General features: G+C 39.7%; 1 protein-coding gene across 1 annotated transcript in view; it reads left to right on the forward strand.

Annotated features, from left to right (window-relative positions):
- LOC142666491 (lysosomal protective protein-like) overlaps positions 1–14,132 on the forward strand; it is a 34,539-nt gene extending 20,407 nt beyond the window's left edge. The window contains exons 10-15 of the mRNA XM_075846558.1: positions 2,350–2,422; positions 3,029–3,177; positions 4,531–4,606; positions 5,452–5,541; positions 11,493–11,594; positions 13,908–14,132. Of these exons, the coding sequence (XP_075702673.1) occupies positions 2,350–2,422; positions 3,029–3,177; positions 4,531–4,606; positions 5,452–5,541; positions 11,493–11,594; positions 13,908–13,991 (574 nt within the window). The 3' untranslated portion in view covers positions 13,992–14,132. The remainder of the gene's footprint in view (positions 1–2,349; positions 2,423–3,028; positions 3,178–4,530; positions 4,607–5,451; positions 5,542–11,492; positions 11,595–13,907) is intronic.
- The last annotated feature ends 2,721 nt before the right edge of the window (positions 14,133–16,853 follow it).

A 16,853-nucleotide genomic window follows, 5' to 3' on the forward strand; every position in this document is an offset into this window, starting at 1 on the left:
AGCCACTTGAGAACTGAACTGGTCCATAAAAAAAATTCTTGAAAATGTGAGAAATTGCTGCTAAAGTTCTAAGCCTTGTTACGTCCTATAAAAATAAAAGAATGTTCAAATAACGATGCCAACATAAAGTAGACATATGGGAAATTTTAACTAGTAACTATGTTGTGTGTTGATCAGACAGCAGGGAGAGAATTGCTGAAGCATATTTCATTTTATGTAATACCACTATAGACCCCCCTTTGTCCTCTCAAAATAATCTTCTGATATGTCAGAGCCATATGAAAAGATCATGTTGTTGGAGTCTGATCTTGGACCATCAGTAGTTTATAGAATAAAAAAAATCTTTATAGGCTCAAACTCCTTTTGGCACTGAACAGAGATTTTTGTTACTAGAAAAATGACCACATTATAAGCAAAGTCTCATTGATATAAATGGTAGTTACAATTTTCTTTTTTTATATATAAATTCACTTTTTATTCAGTAGATTACAAAAATACATACAAATGAGAAAACATAAATATTCATGTTTGTATGTATAGTTTAGTAACAATACAAGAATAGCAAATAAGCACAAAGGCATTCATAAAGTATGCAATACAAGTATGTAGTTGCAATTTTTTGTCAGAAGTTTAGATTCTTTCGTGGCGGGGTCCCTGTTTTTGCTGATGGGAATAATAGCGTAGTCCGCACTATTCTACCCAGTAAAGAAGAAAAAACAGAGCTTGACAAATTCCATTATAAGTTAACGGGATCCCTTAGGATCCATTACAAAACGGTTCTGACATATATCTCATGGATCCCTTAAAAACGTAAGTAGTTTGAACCTTTCACTGTGGAAAATAGTGGTGGCCCAATATCCCAGACATTCATGTAGAGAAGTATCCATTGCATTGGAAATCTTGATAAAGCTTAAAGGGGTTTTCCGGAACCAATTAACTAATTTCTATTTCACTGCACATATAAAAAGTGGTGGACCAGATACTCCCTTTTTTCTGATATTTTCCGGTCTGCTGCTAGGGGAGAGAAAATTACACGCAGGAGTGGACATGCGTTGTAAACACTGTTGGTCTCTGAGCATGCGTGGTTTCTGCACTAGCAGTGTTTACCACGCATGCCCACTCCTGCGCTATGACAGAGCCTGCGCGTCATTTTCTCTCCCCTAGCAGTGTACCAGAATCTATCGGAAGAAATGATGTCAGTAATTTCAGAAGCTAGTTGCTAGTAGCGCTCGGACAAGGACTCCGGCTCTGGGGTTAGGGGATTCCACAGAGTCCTGGAGCAGAGCCTATACTAGCGCTCTGCCCGGGGTTCTGGGGAAGCCCCTGACAACACTGTCCATATATGGACAGTGATGTCAAGGGATTCCACAGAGTCCCAGGGCAGAGCCTATACTAGCACCCTGCCCGGGACTCCGGCTCTGGGGAAGCCACTGACAACACTGCCCATATATGGACAGTGATGTCAGGGGATTCCACAGAGCCCCGGAGCAGAGCCTATACTAGCGCCTGGCTCTGGGGTCAAATTATTATTATTTTTTACCATTATGTAAGAGAGTGTTGCTTGGTACAGCGCTGATATGTTGCATGTTTATCGTTAGCCCTAACTGATCTAATGATAGCAGTAAAATGGCAACGGAGATTAGAAAATGTTTATAGCTGGGTGTAGTAGGCGTGATGAGTCCCTGCTGCCGGCGCATTGCATGCTGGGACAAGCGGTGCATGCCGGGAACTGTATGACCGGAAGAGCAAGACCACGAACACACAGAGGAAAACCAACCTCACAATGTAAACAAAAGAGAATAATGGTAAATTAAAAAATAAAAATGTAGATCACGATATTCAGGGGGCATTAATAGATAAATTGAGAAGCATTGCATTGATAAAAAAATAATGCATGGCTTTCTCAAGGCCCTGCATGGCTAAAACATCACCTATCTTTATTTTATTAAAGAATAAATGTTAAGGTTTATCAAGATTTTCAATTCCTTGTATATATTTCTATGTATTATGGTAAAGGGGGAATATTGCTCCAAGACAAGACTCTTATTGCTTCTCTAGGACATATTAAAGGAACTGACTGAGGTTGTCAAACAGTACACTGCCCAACAAGCATCCTCTCCAATGAAAGCCAACCCAACTCTCAGCCATATTGGCTATGTGCGTTACTTGACCCAAGCGGAGCATCCCTCCAAAAAACAAGATTCTTTGTAAAAGGGAAATCCTGCATTTTGGGTGGGTCTACATTGTGACTTTTTTCCCCCCAGTAATGTAATGGTTGGCATCAAGTCAAATAGGCTCAGTTCAGTGATGGTTTGCTGATATTAGGCCACACTTCTTTTCTTTTTGTAGAGACTTTGGGGACCATATCAAAGCCTATCACCCTGGTATGATGTCTGCCGAAATTCATTCCCAATTCAGCGAGGTAATTATATGAAGGCAATATACCAAATACCTAATATTCAAATAGATGATAGTATATACTGTAAAGTCTTCCTAGCGGTAGATATAACTGGTTCAGAATGATTGCACCTGCTCATGACTGTATTTATGCATGTGCCAAAAATTTATTTTAATGACTAAGGCCCCTTGCACACGGCAGTATTTTCATCTATCCAGAAATATTGTCCGTAAATACGGATCAGTAGGCATCTGTATTTCATCCGTATATACGGATCCTTACAAAAAGAGGGAGGTTGCAAATGATGTCATCAACATGTTGCCTAGCAATGCTTCCGTAAATATGGACGGTTTACGGATGCACATCAGTAGCCGTCCGTATTTATGGAAGCTTCCATAGACTTCTATGGGAGAGTCCTTGCCGTAATTACTGACAAGAATAGGACAGGTTCTAAGATTTTTTCAGCACGGACACCCATCAGTAAAAATACGGAAAGGTGTCCGTTGCCAATAGAAATTAATGAGTCCGTAATTACTGTCAGTATTTACTGTCCGTAATTATTGATGAAAAATACGGTCGTGTGCATGGGGCCTTAGTTTAATTTTCAAAATGTTCTTTTCCATTCAACAGAAGTTGAGAGATATGTCTCGATTAAACAAGACAATATCAATGGGTGTTCCATGTGTGAATAATACAGATCTGACTATCTACCTGAACAACCCAGAGGTGCGGTCAGCATTACACATCCTACATGAACTACCCCGGTGGGAGATCTGCAGGTAATTATTTTGGATTGCACTCTTTTTACCTATTTAATATTGAAATGTTTAACACTTGCCTAATCCTAATTTGTAGTAACCCATCAATTGACCTGAAACTAGGGTATTCACTGTTATCATGTGATTTGAGTGAATTGATGGTCTTCCGATAGGTTAGAGCTGTCAGAGGTGGGACCCACACCTATCAGGCATTTATGGCATATCCTGTGGATAGTCTATAAATGCTTACGAAGGGAAAACCCTCTTTAAATGACTGATACAGAACACTTTAAATTAGGGTATGGCCCTAATACCACCAAACTGGTGCGTGTATTAAGCAGACACTTCATGGCTGGCCATTCACATTCATACAGTGAGATATTGTGAGTGCACTGTGCTTTTTGAGCACTTGTAATTTTTTTTTTTTTAAGAAGCAGGATCAGAGTTCATTGCTGTCGGTAGAATCATGGACAGTCCGTAAAAGAAGTGGAGTATTAGCCAGTGTCCATGGTGTCTTTATTAAAAAGAATGAGTTTTTTAATGTTTTTACAAGCGGGGCTGGGGGCTGGTTCTTCTGCAGTTCTACACACGTCCCATATGGTGTATGTCTGTAAAAGCACCCCCTGCTTGTTCATATTTTTTTTTATAAAGAGCTACACCTGCCCTGTTGCACCTGGTCTGTGAGCTGTTCTTTAGTGATAACAGGTTCTTTTTGGCATTTACCAGGCACAGGGGCAATTTATTCCATGTGCTATGTTTGGTATTGGAGTTCTGTGTAATCCACCTAAATGGGGTTGAGTTGCAATAATAGAAGCAGTACATGCACAAAGGTGACCCTGTTTGGTAAAAGCTGAAGAGGATGAAGATAAACTTTTGGCTTTCTAATCAGTCTGTAAAAAATTGGCTTTGTCTATGATTTCAAGTTTCATGCTCTATACATGGCATCTGAAATTTTTGCCATTGACTTCCATAGTAAAGATAAGGCAGAAAGCAACCCATGGTGCTTTTCTCTACAGGGTACTGCTTGCAATTAACAAAACGAAAAAAATGTCTTAAATTACACATTATTTTTGTACATGACCCACGTTCATGGGCGCAACTACTAGGGTAGAAGACAAAGCAGCTGCTATGGGGCCCAGTTCCATTCTTATAGAAGTATGGTGGTATGTAGTGCACTAAGAGGCCTAGATGGGGAGGGAAAGATCCATGGGAAAGAGCAATGACCATGAAAATCATAACCTTTCCCTTTCTTGGACACACTCACTGCTAATAGTGGCCATTGTAGAGTGGGCTCCCACCTTTACAAGTTTATGGGGCCGCATGATTACTTGTTACACCCCTGCCCATGTTATATCCCCTTCTATTCTTTCACAGCGAGGAAGTGTTTCAGAACTTTAACAGAGAGGTTAGAGATGTACACGACCAATACCTTGAGATTCTGAATAAGAAGGTAAGCAAATTATGCATAGGAATATCCTACCTCTAAGGCAGGTTTAAGAGCTCTTATTCGAATGCGCGCTGTCTTTCAGACTGCAGATCTTACTCTCTAGAAAACTGTATCTTAAAGAGTGAATTAAAAAAAGAAATTCAATCACTACATAATTTTACATTGATGAAGGAACCTATAAGCCACCACATATTAAGACTCGCAAGTAGTAGAATGGAAACATAAATACTCAATGTCTTTTTAGTTAGGTCACATGAAAGAAAACCTTGGGGTCATACATTGTCTAGATCAATAGTGCCATACATTTCCCAGATTAATTATGCCATACAGTGCCCAGACCATAAGTACCATACAGTGCCCAGACCATAAGTACCATACAGTGTCCAGGTCAATAGTGCCCTAGAGTGCCCAAACAATTAGTTCTATACAATTCCCAGATCAATAGTGTCAAGAGTGCCCCAGAGAGACCTCATCCGGCCTGTGGTTTGCATGGGGTCTGTCATTGCACAGTTTGGCACCATGATATCGTTGACTATGACTATGTGGCCTGTACTCAGGACTACAGCAGGGAATTTGAAATCCCTGCACTATGGTGGGCTCTTTACCCGACTTTCTGCACAGAAAGGGAACGGTTCGGATAGTATTATTGGGATGTAGTAGTAATGCTAACAGAACAAGAAGAGTCCTCTCTGGGATGTGGGACTTCAGGGCAAGAGTCCACATTATTTTAGACATTGCTTGTTATAGTACTTCCACTTTCTGATCTCCTTCCTCTCATACACCACTATTGCTAGGCAGAATGTGCAAATTAGAGAATTGCTATAAATTGTTGTTATTTTTCTGTGCAGAAGTACCGCATGCTGGTGTATAGTGGAGATACAGACATGGCTTGCAACTTTTTGGGTATTGAGTGGTTCGTGGATTCACTTGACCTGGAGGTTAGTAAATTATATAAGATATGAAGATTTTCTTCTGAAATTTCCAAATTGTAATATATGTAGCGAGTTCACAACATGAAAATCTCTCCCTTTGTCGGTAGCAGGTCAGATCAATCTTTTTAAGATGATCATTCTACCTAAATTTCTATATGCATTAGAACATGCTGTTATTCCTGTACCACAAACGTTTTTGCAGTTAAATTCTCTGCTTTACCCTTTGATATTGGGCAGTGGCAGATCCAAACTATGTCGCCACCTTACAACACCCAAGAGATCAAGCAGGGGCTAAACTCCCTTGATTTGACCACTCTCTAACCGTTATTGGAACACTCTTCAGCTCCCCCGGCCCCACTGCTCGCTTACATAAGTTGGTTTGGCAAGTGTGGCAAAATGCAAGATCAATTGCCAAATTTCAAAATGTGATTGCCGAAACTCTTTTATGGCACAACCCTGTTATCCATCAACTATTAGGATCCCAAGACTCCAATTCTGGATGGAACACAGGGTTTTAACTTAAAAGTCTAGAACATGTATATGTTTCCAACATACTGATGACATTCGACACTATGACATACACTATATAACATACCTAGGACCGCTCTTTATAAATACCTCCAATTACTGCGTTCTCTGAAAGGGAAATTTAAAAATCAAAATACTCTAATCTCCACATTTCCCCCTGAAAGAGATTCTAAGAAAGGATGGTCCTAGGGGCTTAATATCTATTCTATATACCCATCTGACAACTACACAGTTGTCAGGAACATCTCTTTAACAGAGGAGGACATCCTGGAAGCCATGGAGTCCCATTTACATGTTTTACCTGCTGCCAATAACAAGTTGGTTCAGTTATAAATATTTCATCGGTGTTATGTAACCCCAACCTGCCTATTCAAAATGGGTGGATTTTTAGAGCGGGATAACTTCTATCAAATAATATGGTCTTGCCCTGTAGTTGCAGACTTTTGTAAGGTGATCTCCCTGCTTTTAGGCTGGATTTGCACAGGGCGGATACGCTGCTTAAAAAGTATTCAGTGTATCTCACCTGGAATCCGCAGCAAATTCCGCACAAAAAAACACACCAAATTGTGGTGCAGATTTTCAGGCGGAATCTCTGCTGCAGAAATAGTGCTAGAAAATTAACGTTAAGACTTATTATCCGGGTGTTGCCATAGCAAAGTGTCCCTCTGTTGGAATTCCTTACTGGAATGATGCTGCAGCCCATGTGACCACTGTGCCCTGTAATTGGCTGCAGCAGTCACATGGGTCAAACGTCATCTCAGGAGGCCGGCCTGGATGGAGAACAGAGGAACACGTCGCTGTGATAACACCCGGGGGTTAAGTATGAACCTTTTTATTAATTTTGAACAAAAAATGTTTGCAGCGAAATTGCAGCTTTTCCTTTCGGCTATTTGTTGTCGGTTTTACCTCCCCATTGGATTTTCCGCAGTGTTTAACCCCTTAGTAACTAAGCCTGTTTTGGCCATATGGACCAGACCATTTTTTCCAAATCTGACATGTATCACTTGAAGTGGTAATAACTTTGAAATGCTTTTAATTGTTCAAGCGATTCTGAGATTGTTTTCTCGTGATACATTGGACTTTAAGTTAGTGGTAAAATTTGGTCGACACATTCAGTGTTTATTTATGAAAAACACCAAAATTTTGAGAAAAATGGCAAAAATTTGAATTTTTTAAAATTGTAATGTATCTGCTTGTAAGACAGATAGTAATACCACACAAAATAGGTACTATTTCACATTTCCCATATGTCTACTTTATGTTTGCATTGTTTTTTGAACGTCCTTTCTCACATTTCCAAGAAAATTTCAAAAGCCTTATTTTCGGGACCGGTTCCATTCTGAACTGGTTTTGAGGGCCTTATATACTATAAACCCCCTATAAATCACCCCATTTAAAAAATGAACCCCTCAAAGTATTCAAAACAGCATTTAGAAAAATTCTTAACCCTTTAGGTGTTTCATAAGAATTAAAGCAAATTAAAGGTGAAATTTACAAATGTCATTTTTTTTGCAGAAAATCAGTTTTGATCCATTTTTTTCCTGTAACACAGAAGGTTTTACCAGAGAAACGCAACTCAATATTTATTGCCCAGATTCTGCAGTTTTTAGAAATATCCCACATGTGGCCCTAGCGTGCTACTGGACGGAAACACAGACCTCAGAATCATAGGAGCACCTAGTGGATATTGGGGCCTTATTTTTATTAGGATATATTTTAGGCACCATGTCCGATTTGAAGAGGTCTTGTGGGGCCAAAACAAAGAAAACACCCCAACAAAGACACCATTTGGCAAACTACACCCCTCAAGGAATTTATCAAGGGGTATAGTGAGCATTTTGACCACACAGGTATTTTGCTGAATTTAGTGTAATTAGGCTCTGAAAATGAAAATCTACGTTTTTTTCTAATAAAATGTCGTGTTAGCTCAAATTTTTCCATTTTCATAATAGATAATGGAAAAAAAGAACCCCAAAATTTGTAAAGCAAACTCTTACGGCAATACCCCATTTGTGGTAATAAACTGCTGTTTGGACCCACAGCTGTACTCAGAAGGGAAGGCGCGCCATTTGACTTTTGGAGCTCAAATTTTGCTTGATTGTTTTTCAGGTGCCATGTTTCATTTGCAAAGCCCATGAGAGGCCAAAACAGGGGAAACACCCCAAAAGTGACCCCATTTGGGAAACTACACCCCTCAAGGAATCTATCTAGGGGTATAGTGAGCATTTAAACCCCACAGATCTTTTGCAGAATTTATTGGAATTAGGCAGTGAAAATGAAAATCTACATTTTGTTCCACTAAATTGTAGAATGTCTTCATTTTCACAAGGGATACTGGAGAAAAAGCACCCCAACATTTGTAAAGCAATTTCTCCCGATTATGACAATACCCCACATGTGATTTATATACTGCTGTTTGGACACACGGCAGGGCTCAGAATGGCAGGAGCGCTATTTGTCATGCAGATATTGCTGTATAGGTTTTTGACCACCATGTCACATATGCAAAACCCCTGAGGTACCAGAGTGCAGTGGAAGCCCCAAGAAGTGACCCCATTTTGGAAACTGCAGCCCTCAATGCATTTATCATTTGCCTGGACAAGACAGGGCTCAGAAGTGAAGAGCACCATGCGCAATTGAGGTCTATTTTGGTGATTTTCACAGCATTGGCCCACAATTGCAGGACTCTGAATTTAAATAGTAAAACAAACCCCCAAGTAGTGACCCCAATATTGTAAACTACACCCCTTAAGGAATGTAGTGAGCATTTTGACCCCACAGGTGATTCTACATTAGAAATTAGTGCCCAGCGGATGGTGCAAAGTGAAAATTGCAATTTTCCACTGATATGCCATTTTAGTGCAGAATATGTTGTGCCCAGTTTGTGCCACTGAAGACAAATATCTCATAAACTGTTAAGCTAGTTCTCCCGGGTATGGCAATGCCATATAAGTGGACGTAAACTGGTGTTTGGGCACCCTTCAGAAGGGAGGGAGCGCCATTTGGCATTTGGAGTGCAGATTTTGCTTGGCAGTAGTTCTGTTGGGGGTTTTGCTGGTATTTCAGTTTACAATGTGGGGGCATATGTAATCTGTGCGGGGTACATCAGGACATAATAAGAGGGTATAATAATGGGGTAAATAAATAATTCATAGATATGTGGCCAGTGTCGCACTGATAAATGGTGCCCAATCTTATCCGCTTTTGGAACACACTGCATATTTTTCGTCGCCATATTCCGAGAGCCAGAGCTTATTTATTTTTTCTCCACCGGAGCTGTGTGAGGGCTTATTTGTTGTGGGACAATCTGTAGTTTTCATTGGTATCATTTTGGGGTACACGCAATTTTTTGATCACTTTTTATTCAATTTTTTGGGCAAGCAAGGTGACCAAAAACCATCAATTCTGACAATGTTTTTTTTTGTTTGTTTTACAGTGTTCTCCGTGCGCTATAAATGACATTTTACTTTATTCTGCGGGTTGACACGGTTACGGCGATACCATATGTATATAGTTTTTTTTATGTTTTACAGCGTTTGCACAAAAAAAATCCATATACATTTTTTGTGTCCCCATATTCCAGAGCCATAACTTTTTTATTTTTGCATTGACAAGGCTTTGTAAGGGCTTGATTTTTGCGGGACGGGTTGTAGTTTTTATTGGTACTATTTTGGGGTACGTGCGACTTTTTGATCACTTTTTATTCTATACTTTAGAAGGGATGGTGACCAAAAATATAGAGATTCTGGCATTGTTTTTAACATTTTTTTTGCAGTGTTCACCGTGCGGGAAAAATAACATTAGAGTTTTATAGTTTGGGTTGCTACGAACACACCAAATATGTGTACTTTTTTAACGGTTTAATTGTTTTCCTATAATAAAAGACTTATCATAGCAAAAAAGGCAGTGTTTAATTTTTTGAACTTTCATTTTTACACTTTTGTTGAACTTTTTTCTAACTTTTTTTTGTCCCACTAGGGGATTTGAAGACCTGCACCTCTCATCTTTATTCGAATACATTGCACTACCCACGTAATTCGTTGCATTAGAGCTGACAGCTATTCATTGACAGCAAGCCTATTAGGCTCCGCCTCCGGGTGGGGCCTAATAGGCTTCCGTACGTGGCAGACAAGGAAGCCACTGTTGGCCTCCCTCCGGTTCCCATAGCCATGATCGGCATCCATGCGACCACATCGCAGTGATGACGGTCTCCTGGAAGCCACTAAGATGCCGCGATCGCTTTTGATCATGGCATCTAAGGTGTTAATGGCAGGGAGCGGAGCTAGCTCTGTTCCCTGCCATTACAGCAGGATGTCAGCTGTAACATACAGCTGACATCCTTCGGCTGATGGGGCAGGCTCAGCTTCTGAGCCCACCGCCATCTTTCATCTGCGGCCTGAAGCCTTTTAAGCCCTGCCTCCGGTCAGGGCCTAACAGGCCGCTGTACTTGGCAGACAGGGGTCTATTGTTAGGCTTCCTGTTGCCAACACACGATTGACTAGCGTGGCTACCCGGCTCTTTTAGCCCAGTAACCATGCTGCAATACTGTGATTGGTCAGTCACTACTGACTGAACAATCACAGCAATCGCTGGCGGCACCGCGCCGTGATTTTTCCCCCGACAAGTCACAGTCAAAAAGTGGTATAAAAAAACAATGGCTGCTCAGAGTAATTTATGAAAGTGTGGGGCGAGTAATGTTCTTCCTCTAAAACCATCCCATGTACTCGTACCCTCTATACTGTAATGGCCTTTTTTTCTGGTAACTTGACCCTCAAAAAATTAGATCGGATTTTGGAGGAGTTGGAGTTTTTGTGCATATTATTTTTACTATGTCATTGATGCTAATACTGCTGTTTTGGTTATGCTGACCTTGTTCTTTTGTATACTAGAAACTGTCTCTCCTTTTTATTGATTGTTTTAATAAACCAATTTAAGAAAAAAAAAAAAATCTCCAAGTTGTATTTCTGCTGCTTATTATTTTTTTTAAATTTGTATTCTCTGTATATTAGCTCCTATGTGTAGATATTAGCTCCTATGTGTAGAAATTTTTCACTTCCCTTTCCCATCCCTTGGTTGAACTTGATAGACATGTGTCTTTTTTCAACCGTACTAACTATGTATACATAAACATCCTTAGGTCCTTAGGGCTCGTTAGGGCCTCTGTTGCAGATCCAGTAGAGATTACCAGAAGCAATATCTCAGAATGCTCCGCTATTGTTTCCGGTAAAATCACGGACACCCTGATGGAAAACCGGCAGAAACCATTAAAGTCAATGTGTTCCATTGGTCGCCAGCGGTATCCGTTCTTCAACGGAACCGTTGCTTCCAGTTTTTCCTTATGCTGCTCCTTTGACGGATCAGAACAATGGAAAGCCCCAACGCAGGTGTGAATAGGGCCTTTCTGTATCTAACAATTTTCTGTTCTGTAGTTACAGGAATCATACCACCCTTGGCTGTACGATGATGGACAGCAGTCACAGATTGCTGGTTATGCAAAACAATATACCAACCTTACCCTTTTAACTGTAAAGGTATAAATTTTTAAACTTTGGTCCGTATTTCATAACTGTACTACATGCAATATATTCTTTTACCTAATTCTTTGTTTTTATATTGTCCTACTGTATGTAATTTACTTTGTCATCATTGTCCAAAGTTTACTAACTCAGTTCCTTTCTTCTGCTAAAATAAGAGTAAACAATAAGGGTGAATTCACACCATCGTTTCTGCACTGAAAACTGCGACAATCTTAGTACAATGCATGTTGGATGGGGCTTTCAAAACCCTATCCACATGTAGCAGAAAAAAATCAGTGTGGAATTCATGGCTTGCAGAACCTAGCTGCTATAGGCTAAACATAGTATTACATAGGTGACCATCTAATACATGATCCTGCCGAGTCCTCTCAGAGCAAGATCCACTCTTTGCAACAATTCTCTGCTCTGGCTGATTGAGGTGGTCCCAATAGGAATATAGAGAATGAATCAATCTCATCATCATCATCACACCTTCTTCATTCAAGCAATTGCAAACTCATTCATATCTTCTCTTTTTCTATTTTATTTGTAAGTGTTTTTATTAAAATACAGATAAAAATGCCAACACCCCATTAATCCAACCAAAACGAAAAGATTTCGCTATAATTTACGCTGGTTACTAAGCTTCGTCCACTTTTTAGAAAAGTCCAGTAATCCGTGTAAACTGCCCAAAATGTTAAATTTTTCCTGCAAATTGAAACTTTTGAGTCGTCTGTGACTTTTCTATTCCAGAAAACTGACGTTAAAGTGGTTAAATTCCCCCTTGAGATAGAGAGATAGATAGATAGATATAAGATATAAGATATTAGATAGATAGATAGATAGATAGATAGATAGATAGATATGAGAGAGAGATATCAGAGAAGGAAGTGAGAGAAGTTTCGGTTCACATCTGAACCTTTCTCAAGCCAGATGTAAACCAAAACATCGCTCCCTTAGTTGTGATTAAACTAACTTTTTTCCATTGATTCTGATGTCCCAGTGCTGTTACACACACACACACACACACACACACACACACACAACATTGAAATTGCAACATCAAGAAGCGTAAACCGTAAGGTTATGCAAATTGAGGAAGTAGCCGGTGTTGCTAAGATCTGCAAAAAAATCTAATTTTTTGCCAAGTAGCTCCAATATGTGCCATGTGGGAAGGGCATAAAAGCCAGATTGAAAGCAAAGTTTTTTAGCCACATGAAACCTCAAGAATCAGATCAAGTGGTTTGGGATTATTGTGTGATGCCTCCTGTTCGTCGACATGCTAGTTATTGGTACTTTTCGCAAACTTAGTGGGACAGAATCCTTGAACTGAGAGACCGTGGTTTATCACTCTGGCAGATCACTACGCGCGTAGACAGAGAGGTCAGCACTCTTCAACTAGGCATGTCCCAGAGGTTGGGAGAACAACAACGAATGGGAATGACAGTAAGGCTGGGTTCACACACACGAATTACGGACGTTGCAATTTCAATTTTGAGTATTGTGTGCCCACCATCAAATCTTTGCCTTTCTGGAGCAAATAATAATAAAAAAAAGTATTAAGCAAAGGGAGCCCGCGCCATTGGGTTGTATATAGGTTTTAAAGGTGCAGTATAGAAATGATGTACTCACAAGGGGTAAAATGCAATCCTCAGTTGTTGGACCTGGGATCGTCGTCCTCATCTGTGGTCTGTAAATAGTCCTCCAATAGTCCTGTTGTATCACAGGTCGTGATGGGGTAAAATGTGATCCTCAGTTGTTGGACCTGGGATTTTTCTCACAGTCTGTGGTTTATAAATAGTCCTCAAGTAATCATGTTGTATCACAGGTCGTGCTGGTGAAGTGATCGTATAGATCAGTAAGGCTTTGTATGTCCATGAAAAAGTAACAGACCAGACCTCAGTGTTGTCAAAAGACTAATAAAGTACATAAAACAATGAATAAAATAAAGAAAACCAGGAGCTCAAACAGGACTACTGGGGGACTATTTACAGACCACAGACGGGAAGGATGATCCCAGGTCCAACAACTGAGAATCACATTTTACCCCATGTGAGTACAGGCATTTCTATACTGCACCTTTAAAACCTATATACTACACAATGGCGCGGGCTCTCTTTGCTTAATACTTTTTAGATATACTGAGGAAATACCGAATTTTCCTTGCGCCGCCAGCCTATAATTTAGGGAATGCCTGTGTACAAAAAAGAATCACTCTAACCCACCCAGTGAGAGAGTGCGGAAATACGTTGGCGCACCTTTACCAAACTAAAATAATAATCAAAAATGTTTTTTGTTTTTTTTCTTTACATTGTCATTGATTCACAGGGAGCTGGTCACATGGTGCCAACAGACAAACCTGAAGAAGCTTTTCATATGTTCAGACAATTCATCAATAATGAGCCCTTCTAGATCTCCAGCTTCAAGTCATGGCCACACTATATCACTCCGGACTGCTTCAGTGTTACTCTTTACATATATTGAACATTGCTTTGCTTTCACTCTGTGATGGTTAAATGTTATTGATTGCTTTCGAATTATTAAAATTGTTTGTCGCCTAGCAACAACAAATGGTTCTCATTTTAATATTAACTTTACTTTAATGCAATACATAATATCCCTCTTAAAGGTTGGCAATCATGCCATGTATGATGCCACAGGTGTAACTTGAAGCTTCAGGGCCCCAGTGCAAAATCAGTAACGGGGTCCCCAACTATCATGTGCCATTTACAGTTAGGTTCAGAATTATTTGGACAGTGACACAATCTTCATGATTTGGGCTCTGCTGCCACCACATTGGTTTGAAATGAAACAACTGAGATGCAATTGAAGTGTAACTTTCAGGTTTAATTCAAGGGGTTAAACAAAAATATCCTGTGAAACGTTTAGGAATTGCAACCATTTTTCTACACAGACTCCTCATTTCAGGGGCTCAAAAGCAATTGGCCAAATTAAAATTACCATAAATAAAATGTTTTTTTAAATACTTTGTAGAGAATCCTTTGAAGGCAATGACGGCCTGAAGTCTGGAACCCATGGACATCACCAAACGCTGGGTTTCCTCCTTTGTGATGCTTTGCCCGGCCTTTACTGCAGCGTCTTCAGTTGCTTGTTTGTGGGTCTTTCTGCCTAAAGTTTTGTTTTAACCCTTTGAGGACCAAGCTCATTTCTGCCTTCAGGACCATACCCATTTTTTCAAATCTGACATGTCACTTTATGTGGTAATAACTTGGGAATGCTTTTACCTATAAAAGGGATTCTGAGATTGTTTTCTCGTGACATATTGTACTTTATGATAGTGGAAAAATTTGGTCGATAAATTCAATATTTATTAGTGAAAGTCACCAAAATTTAGTGAAAAATTGCTAATTTTTTTTTCTAAATGTAAATGTATCTGCTTGTAAGACAGATAGTAATACCACACAAAATTGGTGCTAATTAACATCCCCCATATGTCTACTTTAGATTGGCATCGTTTTTTTGAACTTCCTTTTATTTTTCTAGGATATTACAAGGCTTAGAACTTTAGCAGCAATTTTTCACATTTTCAAGAAAATTTCAAAAGGCTATTTTTACAGGGGCCAGTTCAGTTGTGAAGTGGCTTTTAGGGCCTTATATATTAGTAACCACCAATAAGTCACCCTTTAGATGTTTCACAGGAATTAAAGCAAAGTAGAGGTGACATTTTCAAATTTCGTTTTTTTTTTTGCAGAAATTAAATTTTAATCTATTTTTTTTGTAACACAAAGTTTTACCAGAGAAATGCAACTCAATATTTATTGCCCAGATTCCGCAGTTTTTAGAAATATCCTACATGTGGCCTTAGTGTGGTAATAGTCTAAAACAGCGGCCTCAGAAGCAAAGGAGCACCTAGAGGATATTGGGATTATTAGAAAATATTTTAGACACCATGTCCGGTTTGAAGGGCTCTTGCGGTGCCAAAACAGTGTAAATACCCCAAAAGAGACACCATTTTGGAAACTACACCCCTTGAGGAAATTATCTATGGGTATAGTGAGCATTTTGACCCGCAAGTTTTTTGCAGAAATTATTGGAATTAGGCCATGAAAATGAAGATCTAAATTTTTTCAAAGAAAATGTAGGTTTAGCTAATTTTGTCTTATTTCCACAAAGACTAAAGGAGAAAAAGGACTGCAAAATCTGTAAAGCAATTTCTCCCGAGCAAAACAATACCCCATATGTGGTCATAAACGGCTGTTTGGACACACGGCAGGGCTTAGAAGGGAAAGTGCGCCATTTGGCTTTTGGAGCTCAAATTTAGCAGGAATGGTTTGCGGAGGCCATGTCACATTTGCAAAACCCCTGAGGGACCAAAACAGTGAAAACGCCAAAAAAGTGACTCCATTTAGGAAATTACACCGCTTGAGGAATCCATCTAGGGGTGTAGTGAGCATTTTGACCCCACAGGTGTTTCATAGATTTTATTAGAATTGGGCAGTGAAAATAAAAAAAATCCTTTTTATTCAATAAGTCGTAGTTTTAGCTCAAAATTCATTTTCACAACAAATAAAGGAAAAAAAAAACCCCAACATTTGTAAATCAATTTCTCCCGAGTACGATAATACCCCATATGTGGTCGTAAACTGCTGTTTGGGCAAAGAATAGGGCTCAGAATGGAAGGAGCGCCATTTGCTTTTGGAGTGCATATTTTGCTGGATCGGTTCCTGGGCGCTATGTCACATTTGCAAAGTTTCTGTGGGACCAAAACAGTGTATCCCCCCCAGAAGTGACCCCATTTTGGAAACAACACCCCTCAAGGTATTCACCTAGGGGTGTAGTGAGCATGTTAACCCCGCAGGTGTTTTGCAGAAATTAGTGTGCACTCGATGTTGGAGTGAAAATGGGAATTTTTCCATAGATATGCCAATATGTGGTGCCCAGCTTGTGCCACCATAAGACAACTCTCTAATTATTATGCTGTTTTTCCCGGTTTTAGAAACACCCTACATGTGGCCCTAAGCTTTTGCCCGGACATTCGATAAGGCTCAGGAGTGAAAGAGCACCATGTAAAATTGAGGCCTAATTTGGTGATTTACAAAGTATTTGTTCACAATGAAATAATAAAATAAACCCCTTAGAAGTGACCCCATTTTGGAAACTGCACCCCTCAAGGCATTTATTAAGGGGTATAGTGAGCATTTTCACCCCACAGGTCTTTTCCCTAAATGATTGTGCTGCGGAAGGTGCAAAGTAAAAATTAAATTTTTTCCCTAGATATGCCAATTCAGTGGAAAATATGTCATGCCCAGCTTA

Source organism: Rhinoderma darwinii, chromosome 13, assembly GCF_050947455.1.
Source record: "Rhinoderma darwinii isolate aRhiDar2 chromosome 13, aRhiDar2.hap1, whole genome shotgun sequence".
Lineage (NCBI taxonomy): Eukaryota > Metazoa > Chordata > Amphibia > Anura > Rhinodermatidae > Rhinoderma > Rhinoderma darwinii.